Source organism: Theobroma cacao, chromosome 2, assembly GCF_053813885.1.
Source record: "Theobroma cacao isolate CCN51 chromosome 2, ASM5381388v1, whole genome shotgun sequence".
Taxonomy (NCBI): Eukaryota; Viridiplantae; Streptophyta; class Magnoliopsida; order Malvales; family Malvaceae; genus Theobroma; species Theobroma cacao.
In genome coordinates, this window is record NC_142640.1 from 6,661,846 (window position 1) to 6,686,120 (window position 24,275).

Consider the following 24,275-nt stretch of genomic DNA (forward strand, 5'->3'; position numbering starts at 1 on the left):
GTTCTTACCTTCAATTTTCCTAGTAGAAATAGGCGCATTTCAATTTTCAACTATAAGGCCGTATAGAAAGACTCGTACGAAGTTTGGTTTTTTGATTTGACGTGGCAAAAGTTGTAACTGCAATTAACGAACTCCACCAACCGTCAAAACTAAAAGCGCGAAGTAACTCACACTCTGTCTTTCTAAACCCTTTCCCTCCTCTGCTCTGCTAATCAACCAAGTCCCAAGAAAACACATCTTCTTCACAAAAGTTTCAACTTTTCTCAAGAAAATGACGAGAAATATCTGCCCTTCTCCTCAAATTTCAGTCTGCTGTGTGCTTCTTTGCTTTGTCTTCTTCGATATAATCTGTCTTGGATTCCTGATCTATTGCAGGGATTCTTTCTGCAGTTTCTTCCAACGCCCGTCTCCCCGGGCCTTTTTTCCGGTACTCATTACCGTTTCCCTTCGTCACTTTCTTCTACTTTGTTTGCATATTTTCTTTTAATTAATTTTTTGATCAACTTTACGCGGTTTTGAAGTTGGAGCCACTCCAAGAGACTTCAACTTCTTCGATCTTTCACTCTCCCGAGGTTTTCAAGCTGGATTATGCAGAGATGGAGAGACGTTTCAAGATCTTCCTGTACCCGGATGGAGACCCTAATATGTATTATCATACACCAAGGAGTCTTTCCGGCAAGTATACCAGTGAAGGGTATTTCTTTAAGAACATCAGAGAAAGTCGGTTTTTGACAAATGACCCTGAAAGTGCTCATCTCTTCTTCATTCCCATTTCCTGTCATAAAATGAGAGGCAAGGTAATTTTGATGTCTCTTTTGCGCTATTAGTTCCGATTCAAGAAAAGAATGCTTTCTTTTACATCTCTTTCTTTGGGCCTCACTCCTCACTGATGTCAATGTGCAGGGACTCTCGTATGAGAACATGACCAGAACCGTCCAGGAATATGTGGAAAGCTTGATGGTCAAGTACCCTTTCTGGAATAGAACTTTAGGTGCTGATCACTTTTTCGTGACTTGCCATGACATTGGCTTCAAGGCTACTGTAGGAGTTGCCCATCTTGTTAAGAATTCAATTCGAGTTGCGTGCACAAGTGGAGATGATGATGGATATATCCCACACAAGGACTTCCCTCTTCCTCAAATAGTGCAGCCATTTTCTCTTCCCGCTGCAAGATTTGACCCTGAGAATAGGTAACTCCAACTTTGCTATTACATATGCTCTTGAAATTTGATTCTTCTGGAACATTCATTGACAATTGAACCGAAATATTTAGTGCCTGGGGATTTCTTTTATTTAAGTGCTCTTGCATGGATAGAATCTGCTATAACTAACTTCTCCAGTAGAACAAGGCTGTGACTTGCACACCACCATATCAATTTACCTCTAAAATTACATGAATACACTGGCTTATGGCTTATGTTGCAGGTATGCATTAGGATTCTGGGCTGGCAGCCTCAAGTCTGAGCTAAGACGTGAACTGGTTAGTGCTTGGCAGAATGACACAGAGCTTGACATTCAGAGCAATTATATGATTAATGTCCCACACCTAGAGAAGTTCAACACAGCTAAATTTTGCATATGTCCTGGCTGGTCTCACGTCCACGGCTCACGTATAGCACTCTCCATTCACCATGGATGTGTCCCTGGTAAGATCCTTAATTTTCTAACATGTTTCTTTATAAATGCTTCTTTCTCATTTTTTGCCTCCTTTCCTTAGCTTTTCGATATATAAACCTTTCCTATTGTGATTGGCTTGGTAAGCTGTTTAATTCTCTTCTTCGTCCAGTTATCATGTCAGACCACCATGATTTGCCATTCAATGATATTCTTGATTGGAGCAAGTTTTCAATAATAATCAAGGAAGATGAGGTTCAACAGATTAAGCACATTCTTGAGAGAATATCCTATGACAGATTCAAATCTCTGCATTACAATACTGTGCAGGTAACAAATGCGAATATCATAGAAAACTCTAATTATTTATTTTTTAAAATTTCAATGTGCTTGAAATTATAAAACGATGATTTACTAATTATTTTGGTGTGGCTGCAACTCAGGTGCAGAGGCATCTACAGTGGAACTCACCTCCCATCAAATATGATGCATTTCATATGGTCATGTATCAGCTATGGCGGCGCCGTCATGTTACCAAGTAGTGAATGTATTGAATTACTAGACGATGTGCCTGGTATACTCACGCTAGTGCCTTCAAAGCCTTTTATTTTCGGATGATAATACAATCCAAATTTTGGTCTTCTCCTTGTAAGGAGTAATCCTCCTACGTTTGAAAATCATGACAAAGGTATAGCTGGATATGTCTCTCAAGTAATTGAGCCCGTGGGCCTGATTCAACAAGTTTGTCTTCCATTTTTCACTGCAATTAGATCAACCAAACCCTGCCCCTTATGCAACGATCCACCTCATATTTTTAGCCTTATATCAAGTACCTAACTGGTGTCTGGTATCTGTTTTTTGATAAGCTGTCTGGTGTCTGTGTCTGGTATAATGCATCAAAAGTGGAAATCAGATAAGCAAGACAATAATATTAGGTTCAAGCTCTTTATAATTTGTTGAGTGGTTGGAGGCAAAGCATGTGAAAGAGAATTGAAGGTTACAACTGGTTCACGGAACTGCGTTTGGTATGTGACCAAACCTATCTAGCCCATGGCTTTCTATAATAGCCTTTGATGACAAATAAAAAAAATTACATAGTCAATGGGATTTCGGTGTAGGGGCAAATTTCCTCTTTATGTAGTGCGCAAGGATGTTTCAGCAGAAATGGTACAAGAATTGATTACAATCCCATTGGCTTTTTCTTCTTCTTTTTTTGTTTCTTAATTTTTGAAAAATATTGAATCCTGTTTGTTTGGATTTTCCATTCGGGTGTCTCGCTTAGTCTCTTTCTTGCTTAGTCTTTGCTGTTTTCATGGATGAAGTCAGAATTCCTAGTGCATTATTTCTACTCATCATTGTTGGCCTGGTCATGACAGCACAACATTAGAGAATTTAGCATTTTTACGTGACACATAATGGACGGATTCAGACACCCCTTTCCCTTTCCCTCCACCCTTTCTATCGCCATATATTCCTTAACAGTAGTAATACAGATTGTTGATTGGTGCATGACAAGACTTTCGACTCAATGACAGTTTCCCAGAAATTTGGATGACATTTGGAAATCCTCATAACCCTGATTTCATTTGAATTTTTTAGAATATCCAAAACCATGGACTTGGCAGTGTTGAGAAAGTTGACAACGTTGCCAGTGCTCTTAGACTGAAATTAACTTTAACCAAAGCCTTCTTTTTTTGACCCTTGACGCCCAGCCAAAGAACTTTTAAAAAACAGAAAAATCCATCCTTTTTGACCATATTTCTTAGCTTCTCATCTTCCTGTGGCTTTTCAATTAACAACTTAAAATTCATTTACCAGGATGATATAGATTTTTAAATTTCCATTGACCTGGAGCTGGCCAATCTGGCATCTTACAAGTTTCTTGTGGCCGTACACCAAGACATTTTTACTATGACACCATTTTTTAATTAATCTTTTGATGGTTTTGTTTAGGTTATTTGATTATTTTCTTAAGACCAAAGTTATTACATTAGCTAGCCAACACGTCGACGCACGCATGCATGCATGCATGTAAAGTCAACAAACAACTGTCCATATATAAAATGACTTGCCCAATTAACAATACGTCAATAACTCTTTTTTCTCAATTTTTTTAAAATAGCTACCTGATATGTCGATGACAGCTTGATTCCACCTCTTTCCATTGATATATTTATAGTTAAATCTTATTGTTTTTTTCTCTTTGTCGAATGGAAATTAACAGTCCACTACCACTATCACGAGAAAATTTATTTGAAAAAATAAATAACATTTAGAGATCTCAACAGTTAAGGTTTTTCGTATTTTTTAGATATTTGATCTCAAGTTCTATTAACTAATAAGATACACTAATTTTATAGCTACTCAAATAAAATTTAAAAATACAATCAATATTCTGAACACTACTCGTTAAATACTTAAACTCGTTAATTACCTGATTAATCAAGTTAAAGTTTTTCTATACGTTCATAGGTATTCGATTAAGTAACCCGAATTTGAATCTAAAATATTCAATTTACTGATAATTTAATTATCAATTATATTTATGATATATAAAATTGAATTAAAGTATTGGATACTTGATGTTATCCAAATATTTATATAATCAAATTTAAATATTAAATATTCAAGAAGTGATACTTATATCTTATTTGAACTCAAAACAAGTATTAAAATTTTTATTCGAACTCATCTTAAATTTGAATAAAAAAATTAAAATTTTATTTACATAAATAAATAACTATAAATATTCGGCTAAAGCATAACCGCTAACATCCCTAATCCCTAACAATATTAAAGCATTGCGAAGAGGTAGTGACGCGAATTCTTCCAAAACCCAACAAGAAACTCATGGTGCAAACGAGAAGAAGAGGAAACCCCAAATAATTCTGCTTTTCCAAAGCTTGAGTGATAACAAAGATCAATCATTATTGAAAGTGTACTATTTGTTGAGCACTGTTAGCGATGTTAAAGCTTACGCATCATTCCTGATGCGGCCTTGAATACAATGGGGCATATAAAAGGTTCCCCACCCCCCCCCCCCCCCTACAGTACTGTTATTCAAAAAGCACTAAAGTCATGTCGGTCACGTAATTGTCATCCTACACATAACCACATTGTTTCTCTTAACTTTACTTGTAACTATTATTTATGGAAACATAAAGCAGCAAGTGCCCAGCGCACGCTAATAACGTGACTAGCAATACACCGTTTGTTGGTTCGCCCTTCCACTGATATATATCTCCATGCTTTTTTTTCAAACATATTAATTCTTGCTTGAACAAACATAAATTAATGGTTGACACATAATAAAGCTTGCATTAACTAAATTGGCATTGCGTGTGCTGCACTCGTATTAACTTGCTTAAAGATTGATTATGGAATTTCTTGTGAGCAAAATATACGTTAAGAATGTATAGTTTTCCATTTATATATATCATGCGAAATTGAATAATCATATATATTTATGCAACGCTAGGTAATATATATAGTTGCTTGTGGGTCATGTATGAGAGTTTGAGGGCATAAAAAATGTTGAAGTTGTCGGATGTAGAGTGCAATTTTGGCTCTTCACATTGGCCATAAGACTTGCCAAAAATGTATTAAATCAATATTAAGGAATGGAACAAGTAAAAGGAATATAATAATCACGTATATATATAAACTTCTTGCCTGGTGTGCTTGGGTTCATGCATTCCACGGTCATCTCAACAAACAAGTTTAGGTATGAAAATGCGTAGCCTAAAATTCCTGGCCGCCTGCTATAAGAGAAAACTAAAAATTTTTTCTTGCAAAAAAAAAAAAAAAAAAACTACTGTGTCTGTAGGTTCCCAATCCATACATAAATTTCATTTCCTAGTATGTTATACTTTGTTGGACAGTAAGCATTAATTAATGAGCTTCTTTGTTCAGATGGAGAAATGGTCATCACAATTAACACGTCACTTCCCCTCTCTCCATTTTTTTTCTTCAAAGCTTTAATCTCTTTAACTACAATTATATATGAATATGACTAAGCAATCAAATTTAAAAATATAAATAATAAATGCCAACTATGTCTATGACTCTACAGTTTAATATCCTAGATTTCATATATATATATATACTTTTGTGATTATTAATTAAGGAGGAGAGAGGACTTTGCATCTACAAATTTCTCAAAATGCATATTTTAATTTATTACAAACAAATCTCCGTCTTTCAAAAAAAAACTAACAAACAAAATTCTTATTAAATAAAAAAAGAAAAAAACATTGTTCTTTTATATATCGGAGAAACTGGACTTGACTCTTGACTCTAGAGAATGGAGTCGCAGGTCAGGTGTTGAAAAACCCTTTTGAATCCTTATTAATTACCCGGTGAGAGATGTCATCGGTACACGTGCAATGATCGCATTCGGTAAGTTGTACACGTGAGTCTTTGTCAGACGATAGAACATCACGTGATAGCCTCCCTATCCCACGTACGAATCCCGCAGGTAAATTAATCACAGGCGTAATCAGACTGACTGTCCAGTCAAAAGTAAATAAAAACAATAAAAAAAGGAGAGAATTACCAATATATTTCCCCAGATTAAGTTACACCACATTTTGTTTTTTTGATAATTACATAAATACCAAATTTTGTCACACAAGGGAAAAAGAAAAAAAAAATAATGAACCGAAACTTTAGATGGTTATTGGGTAAGTTGTTAACATGTCAAATCATTTGAAGCCAAAGCCTTAATTACGTATTGCTCACTTAAATTCCGAATGTTGTGAGCTGTCACAGAAGAAGATCCCCAGATATTTAAGATGGTATATCACCAAAGGCCATTCAAATCAAGTCACAGAATATTATTCTTTAAAAACTTTGGTGTAATTAAATATATAACCGAATCAAAATTAATCCGATAATTGAATGCAATTACTTTAAATATAGACTATATCTTTAATGGAGGTTTCAACTGACAATAAAGTTGGTGTGTGATGTATAAAACTTGCGTTTTAAGATTTGAAATGCGGTAAAGTAATTAATTCTCTGACCGAGTAAATAATGGAGATTAATTAGCCATCAAAGAATTTAGCTCATTTTTGCTGTCTCCAACCACTTGCAAATTATTGTTAGTATAAAAGACACATTAATTATGATTTATGAATTATCATGCTGAACGAGAATACATGATTTAATCTTCCAACTTATAAGGCAACATACCAAGCAGGACTACATACTGAAATTGGAAAAATCAAATCGATAAAATAAAAAACTTTGTTGCGCAAATAAAGGATAAAATAAAATATAAAACTTTTTAAATCATTTTAATATTTTTATTATAAATTTAAATAAAACTTTCATGGTTCAAAAAATATCAATTTTCTTTATTAATTTTTTTTACATAGTATAGATCTTTCATTAAACTCTATTAACCATTCCAATTTAATATAAAAATCTAAATTCTCTCCTCACTCTTTCGTTTATTATTGTTTTGTTTCTGAACGACCCACTACCTTTTTCTTAAAACATTTATTTGAGAAATGTCCAATTTGATTTGGAAGGTATTCGTATAAACACAAGGTATCTATCTTTTCCGAAAATTTTTTTTTTATCAAATCTTTCACCGTTAATCAATCTCCTTGTTTGTTTCTCGCTTGCAAGGACAAAAACGTGATAAATTAGGTCAGATCTTTATTATGGTTCATTTGTTTTGGACCACTATATATAGTGTCTTGATGGGAGCATATATAATTTGGTGAAATGAGTCAGATTTTGATTAAAATACATTATCTTTTCACTATAAAATAGAAAAGTAAGTTACCAAAAGCAATTTCAGTTATTCCATTTCAATATATACTTCCTTAATTTACAGCCCATCGTCGAAAGTAGTTCTATTCTTTTATGAAAAAACAATTAATGTGGGATTGTACCTTCCTTATCCAGATTTCTTACTTATAATCACGTGGAAGTATGAAGCTTAGCAAAATAAATTATAAGGTTGAAAAGGAAAAGAGAAAAATGAAGAAATAATTTTTTTGTTCCCATTTCTCACCCCATTTTTAAATGGAGCAGAAGGATTACATACTTTTCTCCTATGGGATGATATAGTATTATAAAAATTGAGAAAACAAGTAATTGGGTTGTTAAATTGTTGAACAAAATAGTGTTATTTAAAAATAAAAAGTAAAAATTTTAAAAGGAAAAAAAGAATAAAAAGGAAAGGAAATTAATGGAAAAGACTTAAATCGGAAGGAAAAGGAAACAGATGGACAGTTTGTTTGACACAAGAGTTGAAAAATGGTTTAAAAGTTGTGGGCAATTAAATTAAAGCTGGTAGATTCACAAAACGAACAAGTTAATGAATACAGCCAGGAAAAAGGGCAAATTCGGGAAGCCACCTCATTGAGGCTATATTTGTAATTTAGGTATGTCCGCCTCTTTAACCATGCCACTTTATATGCGCCTCGAAACAGGACTTGGAAACTCGCCTTTAACATCCCCACAGCAACTACAAGAGAAGACAGAAGAACAGTAAACCTCCAATCCCCCCATCTCTCTCTCTCTCTCTCTCTCTCCCTCTCTAATAGCCCACACTCTGCAGAATAGAGGGAGAAAAGTTTGATCACTTTCTCTCTCTAAAGGGTCTAGGAGAGAGAGAGATTATTTATATATATATTATATATAAATATATAAGTTTTTGTTCGAAACAAACGGAAGATATTTTGATCATGGGTGGTGGGAAGAGATTTGCTGTTCTTCTGTGTGCTGAGGATTCTGATTATGTTAAAAAGAGGTACGGAGGGTATTATGGGGTTTTCGTGGAAATGCTGGCGGAGGAAGGGGAGACTTGGGATGTTTTCAGGGTGGCCAGCGGTCACTTTCCCGATGAAGATAAGATCGGTGACTACGATGGCTTTGTTATAACTGGGAGTTGCAATGATGCGCATGGGAATGACGTTTGGATCTGTAAGTTGATTGCTCTCTTGAAGAAGTTGGATTCCCTCAAGAAAAAAGTTCTCGGGATTTGCTTTGGTCACCAGGTAATTAAATTTAATGACTCGGTTTTCTACTACTACTGCTACAGGGTTCTTTCTCAGTAATTCGTTTTAAACGTTTCAGAAGGTGGAAAAGTCCTTTGCTTTTCTGAATGAGAGGGATGTATTTGGTTTCTGTTGTGGGAAAAAAATAAAAGTTTTTCTCCAGTTTTTTTAATATATGATTTAACCAGAAACTCCCAACTAAAATCTTTAAACGGCATTTGGTGAATGGTGAAAGTCAATAATGGAGGAAAAGATTACAATTAAAAAGCTGATGGGATTCTTTTAATACATTAAATTTGCAGTTGAGAAACTCTCAGCTGGAAATCAGTTATGTGATCAATCTGAACCTTTTCCTTGCTAATTCTGTAAGTCCACAATAGGGATAAAAGTTTCTTCTTCTATTTTTCCCTATTTTGATGGCAGAAATAGATGGAAAGCCTCCATGTTTTTGATGTAACATGATTATCTCATTTTATACTTAACTCAAAGTTTAGGGTATGTGGTCCCTCGGCTCGTATAGAAACTAAGATGTGAGTGGTCCATTATTAATTAACCGTGGTTCTGTGAACTGTGATGTGATTAAGTGAAGTACACTTATAGATGTTTTTTTTATGTTTATTATTGGAGGCAGTCACAGTTGCACGGCTTTAATTTGGATCTGAGATCAAAATCCAACCTCTGATTTTGGTCCGGCATGTTTCCCCTCCTGCTACTTCATTTCTGCATACGGCTTACTATTCTTTGACGATCAACGTTTTGGACCCTCTTCATCTTTTATAGTACATGCGATCTGCTGCTCTTGTTTTAAATAAGTTTTAAATTTCTTTTCTATCAAAAGGTGAATTCATGACTAGAGATGTATGTGTCTTTGAGTCTTGACTCATGGTGGTTTAAGGGTGAAATTGTATGGTGAGTTTGGGAAGTTATTACTTTTGTTGTTCACATGCAAAATGCCATTTTCAATATCGTCGGCTTCTAATTTTACAAGGGACCAAAGCTTAGCTGTGGAGGCAAATGTGTTAGCATGCATTTTACTGTGCTATGAGCCATTTATTGCACATGGGTTAAGTTTGTTTTCCCCTTTTGTGTTATTCTTTCCCTTTTTCTGGATGCAATTTGTGTTGTTCCTTATGACATATAGTTGAAAGTATTCTTGATAATGCTGACAACTCAGATGCTGGTTGGGCATTCTCAGCCTCTAGTTTTCATCTTTTTAATATCTACTGGCTATTATTTCTTTAATGATGAATTACTACTAGGCTGGCGGAATTGATGGTGTGGGGTTTTTGGATTTTCTGTTTGGATGAAATTGGATTTGCTTGCTTCGCACCAGTTGCACAGTTGCACACTCCTTGTATATTTTCTAGAATGTGGTGTCAATCAATAACTTGTATTTTATATGTTTGAGAACTTTGTAATAATATAATTGTATGATGTTCAATGTCCATGGTCGTGGACAAATAGACTCCCTGCTATATATGCGTGGCAGATGAAAATGTAAGCTGTCGGCAAAGTCAAGTTCCACCTTATGCAAAAGCACGTGGTTGCCACTTCACTTTGTTTTTTTTTTTTTTTTGGGTTGCCGGGTCATGGAATTGTGTATCCTGTGGTCCTTCATTCTTAATTCTTGTAGTACGATTCTGGTAAGGTCACAAAATTGCTTGCATTGCCATGTTTGTCCCATTTGTGCATTATGGTACCTAGTTCGATCCCGAAAAGTGAAATAAACGGCTCATATTGCCCCCCATTTTGGGCGTAGGATAAGGCTGGGAAACACCTTCCTCTTACGCTAAAGCAGCTTATTTGTTCATGCGAAGTGACTATAAGGGGTTGATCTCCATTGGATGTTCTGTTATGGGAAAAAGAAGAATTCAAATCCACAAAAATATTCAATGTTATGTTCATGTCACGTAATTTGATTGTGCTCATTGTCATCTAGCTTTAATGAAAAGAAGAAAACTTTATTTAAATTGCTGGGTTTTTTTTCTTTTTTCAAAGACGAAAAGCTAAAGTAAAGTGTTTGCTTGTTCCATAAAAAATAATTTGTTTTGGTTTGATCAGATACTTGGTCGTGCACTAGGCGGAAAGACGGGACGTGCCATCTCAGGTTGGGACATTGGAGTGACAACCATTCATTTGTCATCATCCTCGTCAAAGCTCTTCTCATCTCTGAAAATCCCAGCCACTCTTTCCGTGATCGAGTGCCACCGAGATGAGGTTGGCCTATATCAAAAATGGACTTGGTAAACAATTCATACAAAAGAAAGATATCGATAATTTTTTTTTCTTTTCATTTGGTTTTGAATATGCTAGGTTCGAGAACTTCCATTAAAAGCAGAAGTGATGGCATGGTCTGAGAAGACTGGGGTGGAGATGTTTAGGTATGGGGATCATATGATGGGCATCCAAGGCCACCCGGAGTACACCAAAGACATTTTGCTTCACCTGATCGACCGTCTTCTGCAGCGCAGTTTTATTGCGGTACGTCTATACCATCTGATCAGTTACAAGCTCTTTCTGTAATCATACTGATGATTTAATGGTTTAGATTGAGAATATTATTGACACGTTTCATATCAAATTGTAGGACTCTTATGCTGATGAGTTGAAGGCCAACCTGGGGAAAGTGGAGCCTGATAAGGATGCTTGGAAGAAACTGTGCACCAGCTTCCTCAAGGGTAGATTATGATGAAATCTTTTCTTTTTAAGAAGTTCAGGAAAATTTCAAAAAGAAAAAAAAAAACAGAAAAGAAATTGTAAATATGGACTCTTTTTTGAGAAGCAAGTTGAAGTTGAAGGAAGTTTAGGGAGGTTGTGGTAGCACAGAGAAATGCCAAGAAACACAGCTGCATTAAGCATGTAAAAGCTGTGCATAGGTTGGAATTTGATGCGGTCTTCTTCTCCGGGTTAATAAAATTTGCGGGGTTTAACAATTCCGTACTTCAGTTTCAACTTTAAATTTAATCCCACCAAAAGCGTCAAAAGGCAGGCACCAGCTGTGACCTGTCTCAAATTCTTGACCTTGAAAAAGCCTGCGAAATTAAAATACTACCAGTATTTTTATTATTTAAAGAAGTGCACACGGAACAAACAAGGATCCGTGTTGCAGCGGTTGCTCGCACCTTACTCAATGTAAAGCAAAAGCTCGAATTAAAAAAGTAAAAAGAAAATCCTCAAAGATGGAAAGTACACACGCAAGTAACAGCCAATTGCTAAAGTGGAGAGGATGGGTTACCCCAAGAAATGGAATTGAAGAATTCATGTGACCATTCTGGTAGACCTCTCATTCCTCCTTTGGATAGTAATGTACAGTGTTTTGACTTTTTATTGCTATTTTATTTTTCATTTATGCGATTAATAGATCTCCTAGTCGAAAGCCATTTACGCATTTGACCAAAATTGGGGCAAATACAGGCAAAACTTCCATCACTTTTCTTTCGGCATATGTTCACCCGGCCCAATTACGTACAGTTTGTTCCCATACATGAGCTAGGCAGTGCGACACCTTGGAACCTATAGAAACAGCGACAAACATTCGCTTCTACTTCTCCAGCAACATAATCTTTCTGCTCTGCTCAAATCACCTTGTGCTATGATTTTTACTAGTGAAATTCTAAGCATTTTCAGATTGCTCTAAGCCCTAAAACCACTTCTTCCCACTTTAACAACCATGATAATTTTACCAACCAAGCAGGAGAACGCAATATCCCACTCATCTGTCTCCTAAACCTATGAATCCAGATCGAATCGTAAGAATCAAATCAACTCTTTCTGAGCACAATGGTTAGTCATAACACATATCCGTGTCTATGGAAGATGCCGAATTCCACATGGACTAGGCAAACTCAATTTCCCAACTGTATAAAACAAACAAAAAAATTTGAAAAAGGGGCATCAAGGACTAAGGAGGGTAGGTAGTGTGTGGGAGAGTAGGATAGCATTTGAACTAGAAGGCATCCTCTCAAGAATTCCAACAGTAAACCATCATCAAATTTCAATTGCATTTAATTTGATCCAATACCACCTCTCATCAAAAGTATAAATGAAAGGATAGTAGTCGAGATTCAACAACAATATCAAGGTTCAAACATTGAGAACAATATCACTGAGTCTTTGAGGATTTTATAGAGATTATTGAACCAGGAACAGAGTTCAGCTTCATCATCATCATTACAAGAAGAGAAACAAAGATGAATAATAATGAAGTCAAAAGCTGACATTCCACTGCATGGCAACAAATAAAGAATGCGCCTAGGCACCCATCATGGATCCTGAGTTCTTCCTGCACTCAGACAACATATCCATGTAGAACTGACACTTGTTGATTTCGGTTCCATAGCTATTCAGGCACTACAAGAAACACAAGAATGGAATATCATTAGAGTAATGTTGCTACATATTCCACATGAGTTCTGCATCATACGTACCAACATGATGAATGGGTACTCAGGGAGAAACACCAGCAACTAACATACTAAGGTACTAAAGGCATCTACCTCAAGTGTAACAACTCAGGATAAATAAATTAAAAGAAAACCCAGATTTTAACTACTTAATGAAGAAACCAGGGCCATATGTGAAATTCATTCCAAATCAGGCAAAAGATATTAGGTAAACTGCAAATCCAGAATGGATGATTAAGCTGCTAGAATCTAGGAATCATGCTTTCCATACAAAGCTTCAGTCAGCCATAGCATGAAAAATATTATCAACATTTTCACAAACTACTACACCATCAAGTAATTGAATAACAGAAACTGAAGTCCACATACGTCTTGGAATGCCTTGTAGTGGATGCTGCATGCATCAGAGCCAGCAAGACTATTAGTGGTGGCTGCTGGTGCAGGGGCAGCTGCAGCCTCAGTAACCACAGTTTCATGTTGAATAGTACGAGGACCCAGCACAGCATCAACAGCCCTGTGAGCCACAGCACTTCCAGTGCCAAAAGCCATGCCTACAATAAGGAGATAAAGAAAAAAATTAGCTAAAATCAGAAAAATGCATCATGATAAAGCAACCAGTTACATATAACGTAAATAGTCCACCATCTCAGAAGGATATCCATTCACATACCCTGAGCTATGGTAGAGCCTATGCCTCCAAGCATGGATCCACCACTTCCGCTCTGAGCAGGAGGGGGAGGAGGAGCACGTTGAGCTGCAGCGAAAAATTAAATAAAATTAAAAATGACACTCAATCAAAGAAATATCTACTGACTAAATACAGTTTTAAACCAACAATCCTCTTATCAAAAAAGGCATATATCAAGGTTAATCAATCGTGAAACTCTCATCTATAAGCTACATAACCATATACAAAATAAAAAGGGTGAGTTACCTGGTGGAGGTGGTGGGCTGCGTGCAGAAGCAGCACGAGGGGCTGGGCGAGAAGCAGACCTTCCTGCAAAATAGTAAGAATAACAAAAGGGGAAACATAAGTGAACAGAACAGAAATTCCATAAACACCCAAATAATGGAAAATGGCACAGCTCTAGTTAAAACATAGACTAACATACAAAGATCCATACTTTGCACCGCCTTACAAGGTACTTACTGATATGACAATTGAATGTTCCAATAACAAGGTAAAATAATCACAGGAGATAATAAATACCATATCCAGCCCAATTTTTAAAAACCAAAGAGAATCATGCAAAGCACCAAAACTAAAAAAAAAAAATCCCCAATAAATCATACAGGCCAGATAAGCCTAAATCCAGGAATTAAGATTAACCCTAGAAAACAGGTGAAGCTGGGTGCGGGTAAATATATACAAATAAACATGGGCAAAGATGCAAATAAATAGTTTGGGAAAGATTAGATCTGAAAGAAATGAGATGAGAAACTAACCAGAGCTTCGGCGAGGCATGTTGATGTTTTGGAATAGAAGCGGCGTTAAGTTTCAGAGGTTTATGTAGAGAGAGGGTTTAGACTACGAAGGGAACTATAGATTTCCCCCAAATCCCTGGAAATGTTCATTTATATAGAGGGGTAAAGGCGGTACGTGGGTGAGAACAAGATTAGTTTATATCAAACACGTGGCAGAATTCGACTGGACTCGCATTTTTTTACTGTACATTAACTAATATTAAATCCTAAGGCAGGTGTCAACTTTGGACCTTATGCCAAAAGCCCAAAACAGAAACCCACAATCTGCTCGATTTGTTCATGGACTGAGAAGCCTAACTAGTTCGGGTCAACCCTACATTAACAATTTGAGTTCCATCCGGTTCGAAGTGACGCACATCTTGTAATTGTTTATTCCTTTTTATCTTATTATCACTAAAAATGTTAAAGCTTATCATATTTAAAATAAAAATGTACAACAAGGCACATGAATTGGTCCTTTTATTTTTAGGCTGAAATCCAATATTTTATTTCTTTATTTCTTTCGTTTTACTTTAATTTAAAAAATTAATTTTTATTTATACTTTTTTACGTTTTTTATTTTTTTCACATAATATTTTAACTTTTTTTTAATTAACACATTGTATATAAGTTTTATCTCTAGAAGAGTTGCATGATTTGCTCAATAAATTATGACAGAATTAATGATTTAATCTCTTGTGAGAATAAAATTTATTCATAAAGTATTGATTGAAATAAAAGAATCACAACAAAACATTGTGTGAAAAATTTTGTTAATTATATTAAAAAAATTAAAAATATTTTTGAAAAAGTTAAGTTCATGCATATTAAGTTGAGACATTTTATGGTAGGAAATTACAATCCATAAATTAAAGCCGAAAATTGAAAAATTGGAAGTAGTTAACATCAAGAATTGATGAATGTTTTAAAATATCAAATGGAAGATATCAGGTCATATGTTTTTTAGACAAAAATAGTGTGATATTTAGCTTTAAAAGTCCGATTAATTTTAGGTTCATAATTCATTATATGAAATGGGGTATCCATAATTAATTTTCATTTAGAGAGGGAACTAAGTTGAGCTAATTTGTTTAATTTGTTTTTTTATTAATTACTTTTTATATGGATATTTGAGTATTTGATTTATTGATTTATGTATGATTTTCTGTTTAAAAAGTAAGATTCGATTTTTTTAATTTTAAAAAATTATTTTTTATAAATTTATCTATTAAATACTTAGAAAGACATTTTCAAGTTTCAAAACTTATTATTTTTAACAAATAATCTTTCGTTAATTTTTTTTTTTGCAAAATAATGGTCTATTATTATCTCATTTTCAAAACTTGATCTAACCTTAGCCACATTCTGCTGATTAGAGATTAGTAGTAGTTTTAAATATGAACACTAACTCGCATAAAAATTGTATAAATAAAAGAATGCTACAGTAATAAAAAAAATCCCCAAAAAGAATTTCAAAATCCTTAATCACACAATCAAAGATTCAAGATCTCTCTTTTTCTTTCTAGTAACCACATAACACACCCACAAAAAAAAAAAAAAAAAACCAGGTTCTCTGCTTTGAAAAAAAAAAATCCAAAACCCTAGGGTTTCTTCAGATTTTTCGTTTCTAAATCTCTGATCTTTTTCATCGATTGATTAACCAGTGAAGCCAATGGCTGAAGAAGCAGCAGCATCGACGCCTCCATCATCTGCGGCTCCATTGGGATCTTCCGTCATACCGATAGTAAACAAGCTACAGGACATCTTTGCTCAGCTTGGGAGCCAGTCCACGATAGAGTTGCCGCAGGTGGCGGTGGTTGGAAGCCAGAGCAGTGGCAAGTCCAGCGTGCTTGAGTCACTCGTTGGCCGAGACTTCTTGCCTCGCGGTTCCGATATCTGCACGCGCCGCCCTCTCGTCCTTCAGCTACTTCAGACCAAATGTAAACCTGATGGCTCTGAGGAGGAGTATGGCGAGTTTCTTCACTTGCCTGGAAAGCGCTTCTATGATTTCTCTGAGATTCGCAGGGAGATTCAGGTTCTTTATTGCTTGCTTTTTATGATTGAGAAGCTCAAAAGTTAGGCATTTTGATTATTCAATTTGAAAAGGTTTTTATTATGGGGTTTTTATGAAGTTAGGCATTTTTGAATTTTCTTTTGCTGACTGGTTGCTTAAGGACTATTAAAATTGTGAGATAAATTTTGAAGCAAGAAACAGATTAATTAGATGATACGTGAAAGAATTAAGATGCACAATAAGTTGTGATTAGGGAAATTGAAAGCTTGCCAAAAGGAATAATTAGGCTTTAGGTGATAATGACGCTGAAATTCACTACAGTGAAGCTTTTAGGGTTTAGGTAGATAGTTACTTAACTAGTAAAGAGAATCACTTAATTTAGATGTTATTGGCTAAGGATCTCAGATATATTTCTTCTCTCTCCCCCAAGCTCTTTGACAAACTCTAGCCTTTTATTGCTTGCAAGTTATAATAGTTTTTATGAGATCAAGAAAGCATGTTTGTAATTTGTGGAGTTAAAAGAAATGAAAATGTCCTTACATTAAGAAAATCTCAATTGACTGCAGGCTGAGACAGATAGGGAGGCTGGAGGAAACAAAGGTGTGTCAGACAAGCAGATTCGACTTAAGATTTTCTCACCAAATGTTCTAGATATCACTCTTGTGGATCTTCCTGGAATCACAAAGGTTCCTGTGGGTGACCAGCCCTCTGACATTGAAGCTCGAATTAGAACAATGATCATGTCTTACATTAAACAGCCAAGCTGTCTGATTCTAGCTGTAACTCCAGCAAATTCAGACTTAGCAAATTCTGATGCACTTCAAATTGCAGGAAATGCTGATCCTGATGGTAATTTTGACTATCAAAATGCCAATTTCTGTATTGAGTTGCTGTTTGATATTTATTTAATTGAATCATTTTGCTAATTTTATGCTGGCAGGTTATAGAACCATTGGCATAATCACAAAGGTGCAAATTTTAACTTGAAATTCTCTTTTTCAGATTATGATACAACTTCTATGTAAGCTGTTCTAAATTTCTGATTAGTTTTGGCTTATTTGTATGTGAACCAGTTGGATATAATGGATCGAGGTACTGATGCTCGTAACCTATTGCTTGGGAAAGTGATTCCCCTTCGACTTGGTTACATAGGTGTTGTGAATCGTAGTCAGGAGGTAACCATGTAACCTTTCAGGAATGGCAATATTAATTCATCAGTTTGTATTTTGTTACTCTTTTTAAATAAATTATTTCTGAATGCATTGTTGATGTGGATGATGGGTCATTTTTAGAGTTGTTTTTCTTAACAATTATGCTGTAGTCATTACTTTGAGATGCTCTAATGGCATTTTGGTCTTCTGTGATATTGCTCTATTGAATTAGAACATATATTAACTTTTTTCATGTCATTTTGCATGGTGAGATCTTCCTGTCCGTGTACATGTCCTGTCATTTTTTTATTGTGTGCCGTATGCTATTGTCGCTTCACTGTCAGTTTCAAAAATGGTGTGTCAGGTCCTCAAAACTTTTATGTTCTTAGGCAACCTGAAGTATATGCAGCACATGGTATAATGGAGCCTGAATTTGATAAGCCTAGATAATTAGTCAAAGGAATCAAAATAGAATTACTAAAACGAAGGGGTGTGAAAGTCAAGAACATGGCTGCTTTTTACAGCATAACATTTAAACATTTGAAAATTGCTGGTCATTAGAGCAGGAATGGAGTGTAAAAAACCATGTATGCAAGAGCTTTAATATGGGTAACTCTACTGCCCCAAAAACGTTTTATTTCTTTCCATCCACAAAAGCAAATAAAAGCTATTTTAATTGTTAGTAAATTATGATAGTTTTGCTTCTACTATGCTACTATACTTGTTTATTTAGGAAATTGTTTTGTAACTAGTGGCCTTGGGTGATTTCTTTTTTGCTCTTACTTCTATATAATATACTGCTTAACAGGAATCCTATTTTCCTAGTGGGCTGAGATTTTGATTGGACTTTTATGTTGTCCTCTAAACAGGATATTTTACTCAACCGGAGTATCAAGGATGCCCTTATAGCTGAGGAAAAGTTCTTCCGCAGTCGTCCGGTATGGCTGTACCAACCTTTAGCAATTGTACATGGTTTGATGCATTTTCCATCATCAATTTGCTAATATTTTTTGCTGGTACATAGGTATATAATGGTCTAGCTGATCGTTGTGGTGTACCTCAGTTGGCAAAGAAGCTGAACCAGGTAAAATATTTGCAAGATGAGGTTTCCAAAACTTTTATGGAGTATAATTTAAATTTTCGAATTTGGATGCTTCATTCTAATGCCTACACTTCCTAAAAAATTCAATCTGTTTCTCCCCCTGTTTATGCTACTCATTTGGAGCAGAAAAAAAAAAAAAACCTCCCTTTTACTTCCAACCAGATTGAACATGGACTGCATTGTATGCTCTATCTGGGGAAATTTCCATAGGCTTAGCTATATCTTGAACATTCCTGCTTTTCTTTGTCCTTTTACCTGAATCAAGTCACCCTCGTGCTTATAGGATCTGTAGAAGGCTTTATGCTGGTTGAGAACTTATTGCAATCCTCTAAGTTCAGCCCTGTGACCCAGCTGTGCATGACAGAGACATGTACAGTTGGCATAGGGGGAATTTCTGTGTTTCTTTTATCTTGTTGTTGAGTCTTTCTATGCTGTTTCCATTGCAGATTTTAGTACAACATATCAAGGCAATACTTCCTGGGCTGAAATCACGCATTAGTTCTGCACTGGTTTCTGTAGCAAAGGAGCATGCAAGCTATGGAGAAATCACAGAATCAAAGGCATGTATATTTGTTTGTTTACCAGAACTTGGTTGAGAAATGATTGGTTCTTATGACAAGATTATGGTTTTGTAACCTATAGGCTGGTCAGGGAGCTCTTCTGCTGAATATTCTTTCAAAGTACTGTGAAGGTAAATATTTTGTTTCACTGTCTGTAAATTGTCCTTTTTCTCTTACTAATATTCTGAAGTACACCTTTATATACATTCTACTAAATTGGTAATGATACTGTTAATTAATGCTTTGTTGGAAACAGCATTCTCATCTATGGTAGAGGGTAAAAATGAAGAAATGTCTACATCTGAGCTGTCTGGTGGAGCACGGATTCATTATATTTTCCAATCAATCTTTGTTAAGAGCTTGGAGGTGGGTAGGCAGATATTTGTGTCTGGGATATTTGCATACCTTTCATTCTAAGGAATTTTTTGCTAGCTGGATTTCTTTTCCATTTTTCGTTAGAGTTTCATTATATTATACATCTCCTTATCTTTAGTTTCTTCACATCATTGTAAAAAAGTTGATCATTAATTACTATAAACATCATTACCACCTATCATCATTAACATTTCTGTTGATTCCAGTAATGTGTGAATTTCACTCCCTGTGGGTGATTTTGTGCTTGGTCTCTGCAAGGACAGGATAAAAAATAAATAAATATGACAACCTTATTGGTGGTTATCTGGTTTCATATTGTTAATTTTTGACCTCTCTTTTTTCTAAAATATAAAACTTTCTTATTTGTTCTCAGAGCTACTGCTTCATGTAAGACACAGGCATTACAAGTCTTACTTTGCAACTATTGAATTTATTGATGTACAGCCGTGCCACTGATGAGTGCCTTTATGTAATCTGGTCCTGATTTTGAGTTTGCTGTTTACTGGTTTGTTATACAGGAGGTTGATCCATGTGAAGACTTGACTGACGATGACATTCGAACTGCCATTCAGAATGCAACTGGTCCTCGATCTGCACTATTTGTACCAGAAGTAGGTTCTGGTGGCTTCTACTTTGAATGTTTTATTTAAGAAATTTTTTGTATATTTTTACAGATCTAAATTGCTGTATTCCAAATGGTTGCTTGGAATTATTTTATGTTAAACCCAGAGCATAGTGTTATAATTCAATTTTCTTATATATAGGTCCCATTTGAAGTACTTGTTCGAAGGCAAATAGCTCGTTTGCTAGATCCAAGCCTTCAATGCGCCCGGTTCATATATGATGAATTAATAAAGGTGATTTTATCTTCCAGATTTTCATTGTAGTTTCACAGCTCTGTTGCTTGAGAATCAAGATTTTCTAATAGAATTATTCTCTTTCCAGATTAGCCATCGCTGTATGGTGAATGAACTTCAGCGCTTTCCTGTTTTAAGAAAGCATATGGATCAAGTTATCGGGAATTTTCTGCGAGAAGGCCTTGAACCATCTGAAACAATGATAGGGCATATTATTGAAATGGAGGTATTCTTGTGTTTCTTCTATGTTATATTGTTTTATGTCCCTATTCCGAATCCTGTTGTAAATTATGAACTCGGTGCAGTTGACGTGCAATACATGTTATATTCTTATGTTCTTTTCAAAGATGTTTAGTTTTTTGTGATATAAGCCATTCAATCTTGCAGATGGATTACATAAATACTTCCCACCCAAATTTTGTGGGTGGGAGCAAGGCTGTAGAGCTTGCTAATCAGCAGATCAAGAATTCACGGGTTCCTTTGCCTATATCTAGATCAAAGGTAGGTCCTCTACTAGTAGTCATTTCTATGGTAGTATTGCTATTATTCAATCCTAATGACCCTTGATTTTCATTTTTTCTCCGTTTCTTTGTTGACTTAATCAGGATAGCTTAGAGCCTGATAAGGCACCTGCTTCTGAAAGGAGTATTAAATCTCGGGCTATTCTTGCAAGACAAGTTAATGGAATTGTGGCTGATCAGGCAAGAAATTTTGTGTTTCTGATTGGCCAAAATCTGCTCTCTTTCCCTTGCCTGTTCTCTTCTTGCTTTTCTAATCTTCTCTCCCTTGCCAGTTTTTTTTTTTTTTTTTTATGATAATTAACTTTTAATGTTATACTCCATTTGCTTGCAGGGTGTCCGTCCTGTTGCAGATGTTGAGAAAGTTCCATCTGCTGGTAACGTGTTTTTAGGATGACATTTTTTGAATTTGTGGAATATGTTGCTTTAATATCTGTGGTTCTCCTTTTATAATTGTTTTACAAGAAAGCCAAATATTGAGGGTTTTCTCTCCCTTTTTTTCCCCTGAAGGGGGTCTCAGAATTGCACAATATGAATTTTTGGGTTTTTGATATTTCTTGCCCTATTTTTTATATTATTATCAAGCAGCATAGGAGTAAATTGATGTTCTACACCTCGGTTTTATCAGGAAGCACAAGTGGTTCAACTTGGGGCATTTCTTCTATTTTTGGTGGTAGTGATAACCGTTCATTAGTTAAGGAGAGCTCAACCAACAAGCAATATAGTGAACCTGTTCATAACATGGAACAGGCCTTTTCCATGATCCATTTGAGAGAGGTATACACATCAGATTATCCATCAAGGTCCTAGTGCTAACTTAAATAATATGTTACTATTTAAATTATTAATTCAATCTTGACAAGCATGTTTTTTATTCTTTCCAGCCTCCACCTGTCTTGAGGCCTTCAGAAGACCGTTCAGAGAATGAAGCTATTGAAATTGCCATCACAAAATTACTCTTAAGATCATACTATGACATTGTTAGGAAGAATATTGACGACTCTGTACCTAAAGCAATTATGCATTTCTTGGTAAGTTTGAAACTGAGTAGATTTGCTAATTACATTTCCTTGTGCTTTTTTAATATTTAATCCATGTTCATGGCCAAGTTCCTGATAACTATAATATAATGGAAAGTGTTATTGTGTTCGAGTTAGGATTTTCTAGTTCTTACCAGCCAAATTAATTTCTATTTTTCACCTTACATTGGTTAAGCAATTATATGGCTTGACATAAACAAGATTGGTGCTAAGTATGTTGATTACCATCCTCCACTATTTTAATCTGGAGAGAAGCATATATTATTGTACAAGGCTACAGGTTATTTAAGTATGAGGTGTTTTAAGTTATAGTGGAATAGTGATGGATTACATGATTGTTTAAATGTTATATCTTGTTTACTTGTCCAATTATGATGTGGGGCATGCCAGTTGGTCTACAAGTTTTTGCTTGAGCTTGATGAGGTTATGTTTGCTATATATTTCTTATCTTGGAACCTGAAACTGTTGTAATTCTTGTATGCTAATTGCTGTTTTATCAATAATATATCTCTCCATAGGCTATAGTAAGAGCTGTGTTATCCTAACAATTGTGCAATATTGCATTGTTAAGCTGAAGCATCATACTAATAAATCTCTGTCTGTTGATGATATCTATATTCAGGTAAACCATACGAAACGTGAACTTCACAATGTCTTTATCAAAAAGCTCTACAGGTAGAGCTTTGTGACATTTGACTTGATTTCAATTTCTTTCAATTATTTATCCTTTTGATAATCTCCTTGTTGACTGTTGAGTACCCCTGTTTGTCTTATGATCCAAAACAGAGAAAACCTGTTTGAAGAAATGTTACAGGAACCTGATGAGATTGCTACAAAGAGAAAGCGTACTCGAGAAACACTCCGAGTTCTTCAACAGGCATTCAGGGTGGGTTTTCTTGACCTCATATCAAAATGTCAACATATCATAAGAATTTTTATCTGTTTGTTAAGAAGTAAAACGTCAAATGTTTTTTTCCATGTTTACATGCACAATTGTCATCATATCCCTGATGCTCTACATTCATTACTTTTTATTTTCTTGGGTAAATTGCAATAAGTACAAAGTTGCAGTCAGATTTATTGGTTTGTCTTCTTTTCGTTTTCCTTTTCAAATCCTTTTAAGTAGACTTTGGACGAATTGCCATTGGAAGCGGAAACAGTTGAGAGGGGATACAGTTTGGGTTCTGATCCAACAGGGCTGCCAAAGATCCATGGATTGCCAACATCATCGATGTATTCTACAAGTAGTGGGTCTAATGATTCCTATGCAGTGTCTCCTAAAAACACAAAATCTCGCAAGTCTTCTCACTCAGGGGAACTACAGTCACACTTATATGGTAATGCAGATTCGAATGGAAGTGGACGCAGTTTCATGCCAGGTCTTTATCCTACAGTTGATCTGTGAGCCGCTTGAATGTGCAATTGTGCATGTCGGTCCAAGTTTTTGTCAATGTGGAGGCATCCATCATATTCATTTGATTGCTTAGTCTAATTTCTCACTCAAGATCTTTGGAATTCCTCCAACCAAAGCTGGCGTGTTGTTTAACTGGTGTTATCTTCCAACTAGATATCTTCAAGTCAGCTATTGTGCATTTGCATTTTGCTCGATATATTTCCCCATGTTCTCCTAGCATGATATAGGGTTATAATTGCATTGGTTTATCACTCCAGGAAGAATAATGGGAGTGAAAACTTGCTATTTTGGTCGGGAACAATAGATTTTTCGTTCTATAATTATTCTTTCAACAATCTCCTTGCCCCCGTATTTGTTTGACATCAGGCAGTAAACATGGCCTAACTGTTTGGGTGATAATGTACTTAGATCAAGAATGTTAGCCATGGTGTTTGTATCCAATGCTTTTCCATATATTGATGTGAAATTTGAATTCCATCGTTTTTGGTTTTGGTGGAAAGAAACGTGTAATATCTGTTTGCATCTGCTATTTTGATAAGATCTTGCTCACCAAAAAAAAAACAACGATCAAAACTGTTCTTTCAGTTGTAAAATATGTAGGCACAGGTGCCATCCATCTCGTGCATAATTTAAGGCTCTGGAATTCCTACGCTTCTAATGGTTGTGGGAGGGTCTCTTATATGAATACGAATGGGTTTCCCCTTAGGTTTAAACGTCAGAGCACAAAATACGAATATGGTAGAAGCAGAA

At 35.4% G+C, this 24,275-nt stretch overlaps 4 protein-coding genes across 4 annotated transcripts; 3 read left to right on the forward strand and 1 right to left on the reverse strand.

Moving 5' to 3' along the window:
• The first annotated feature begins 111 nt into the window (after positions 1–111).
• On the forward strand, positions 112–2,411 carry LOC18608188 (putative glycosyltransferase At5g03795). Its single transcript, XM_007042748.3, has 6 exons — positions 112–427; positions 522–797; positions 904–1,190; positions 1,426–1,646; positions 1,787–1,944; positions 2,058–2,411. The coding sequence occupies exons 1-6, from the start codon at positions 272–274 to the stop codon at positions 2,154–2,156; spliced, it is 1,197 nt and encodes a 398-aa protein (XP_007042810.2). The 5' UTR covers positions 112–271; the 3' UTR covers positions 2,157–2,411.
• A 5,659-nt stretch (positions 2,412–8,070) lies between these two features.
• LOC18608189 (gamma-glutamyl peptidase 5-like) lies at positions 8,071–11,560 on the forward strand. The gene is made up of 4 exons (XM_018115426.2): positions 8,071–8,627; positions 10,689–10,844; positions 10,941–11,108; positions 11,215–11,560. The coding sequence occupies exons 1-4, from the start codon at positions 8,316–8,318 to the stop codon at positions 11,314–11,316; spliced, it is 738 nt and encodes a 245-aa protein (XP_017970915.1). The 5' UTR covers positions 8,071–8,315; the 3' UTR covers positions 11,317–11,560.
• A 1,035-nt stretch (positions 11,561–12,595) lies between these two features.
• Positions 12,596–14,616, reverse strand: LOC18608190 (CHCH domain protein). The gene is made up of 5 exons (XM_007042750.3): positions 14,477–14,616; positions 13,965–14,027; positions 13,701–13,784; positions 13,400–13,581; positions 12,596–12,977 (listed from the first exon to the last, which is right to left on the reverse strand). Exons 1-5 carry the CDS (start codon positions 14,493–14,495, stop codon positions 12,879–12,881), a joined length of 447 nt encoding a protein of 148 aa, XP_007042812.1. The 5' UTR covers positions 14,496–14,616; the 3' UTR covers positions 12,596–12,878.
• Positions 14,617–15,922: 1,306 nt separating this feature from the next.
• Positions 15,923–24,000, forward strand: DRP3A (dynamin-related protein 3A). The gene is made up of 20 exons (XM_007042751.3): positions 15,923–16,529; positions 17,075–17,357; positions 17,449–17,477; positions 17,582–17,683; positions 18,529–18,597; positions 18,684–18,743; positions 19,208–19,321; positions 19,404–19,452; positions 19,578–19,687; positions 20,215–20,307; positions 20,461–20,553; positions 20,642–20,779; positions 20,941–21,054; positions 21,159–21,254; positions 21,406–21,448; positions 21,700–21,848; positions 21,956–22,102; positions 22,734–22,786; positions 22,898–22,997; positions 23,238–24,000. Exons 1-20 carry the CDS (start codon positions 16,167–16,169, stop codon positions 23,514–23,516), a joined length of 2,484 nt encoding a protein of 827 aa, XP_007042813.1. The 5' UTR covers positions 15,923–16,166; the 3' UTR covers positions 23,517–24,000.
• The last annotated feature ends 275 nt before the right edge of the window (positions 24,001–24,275 follow it).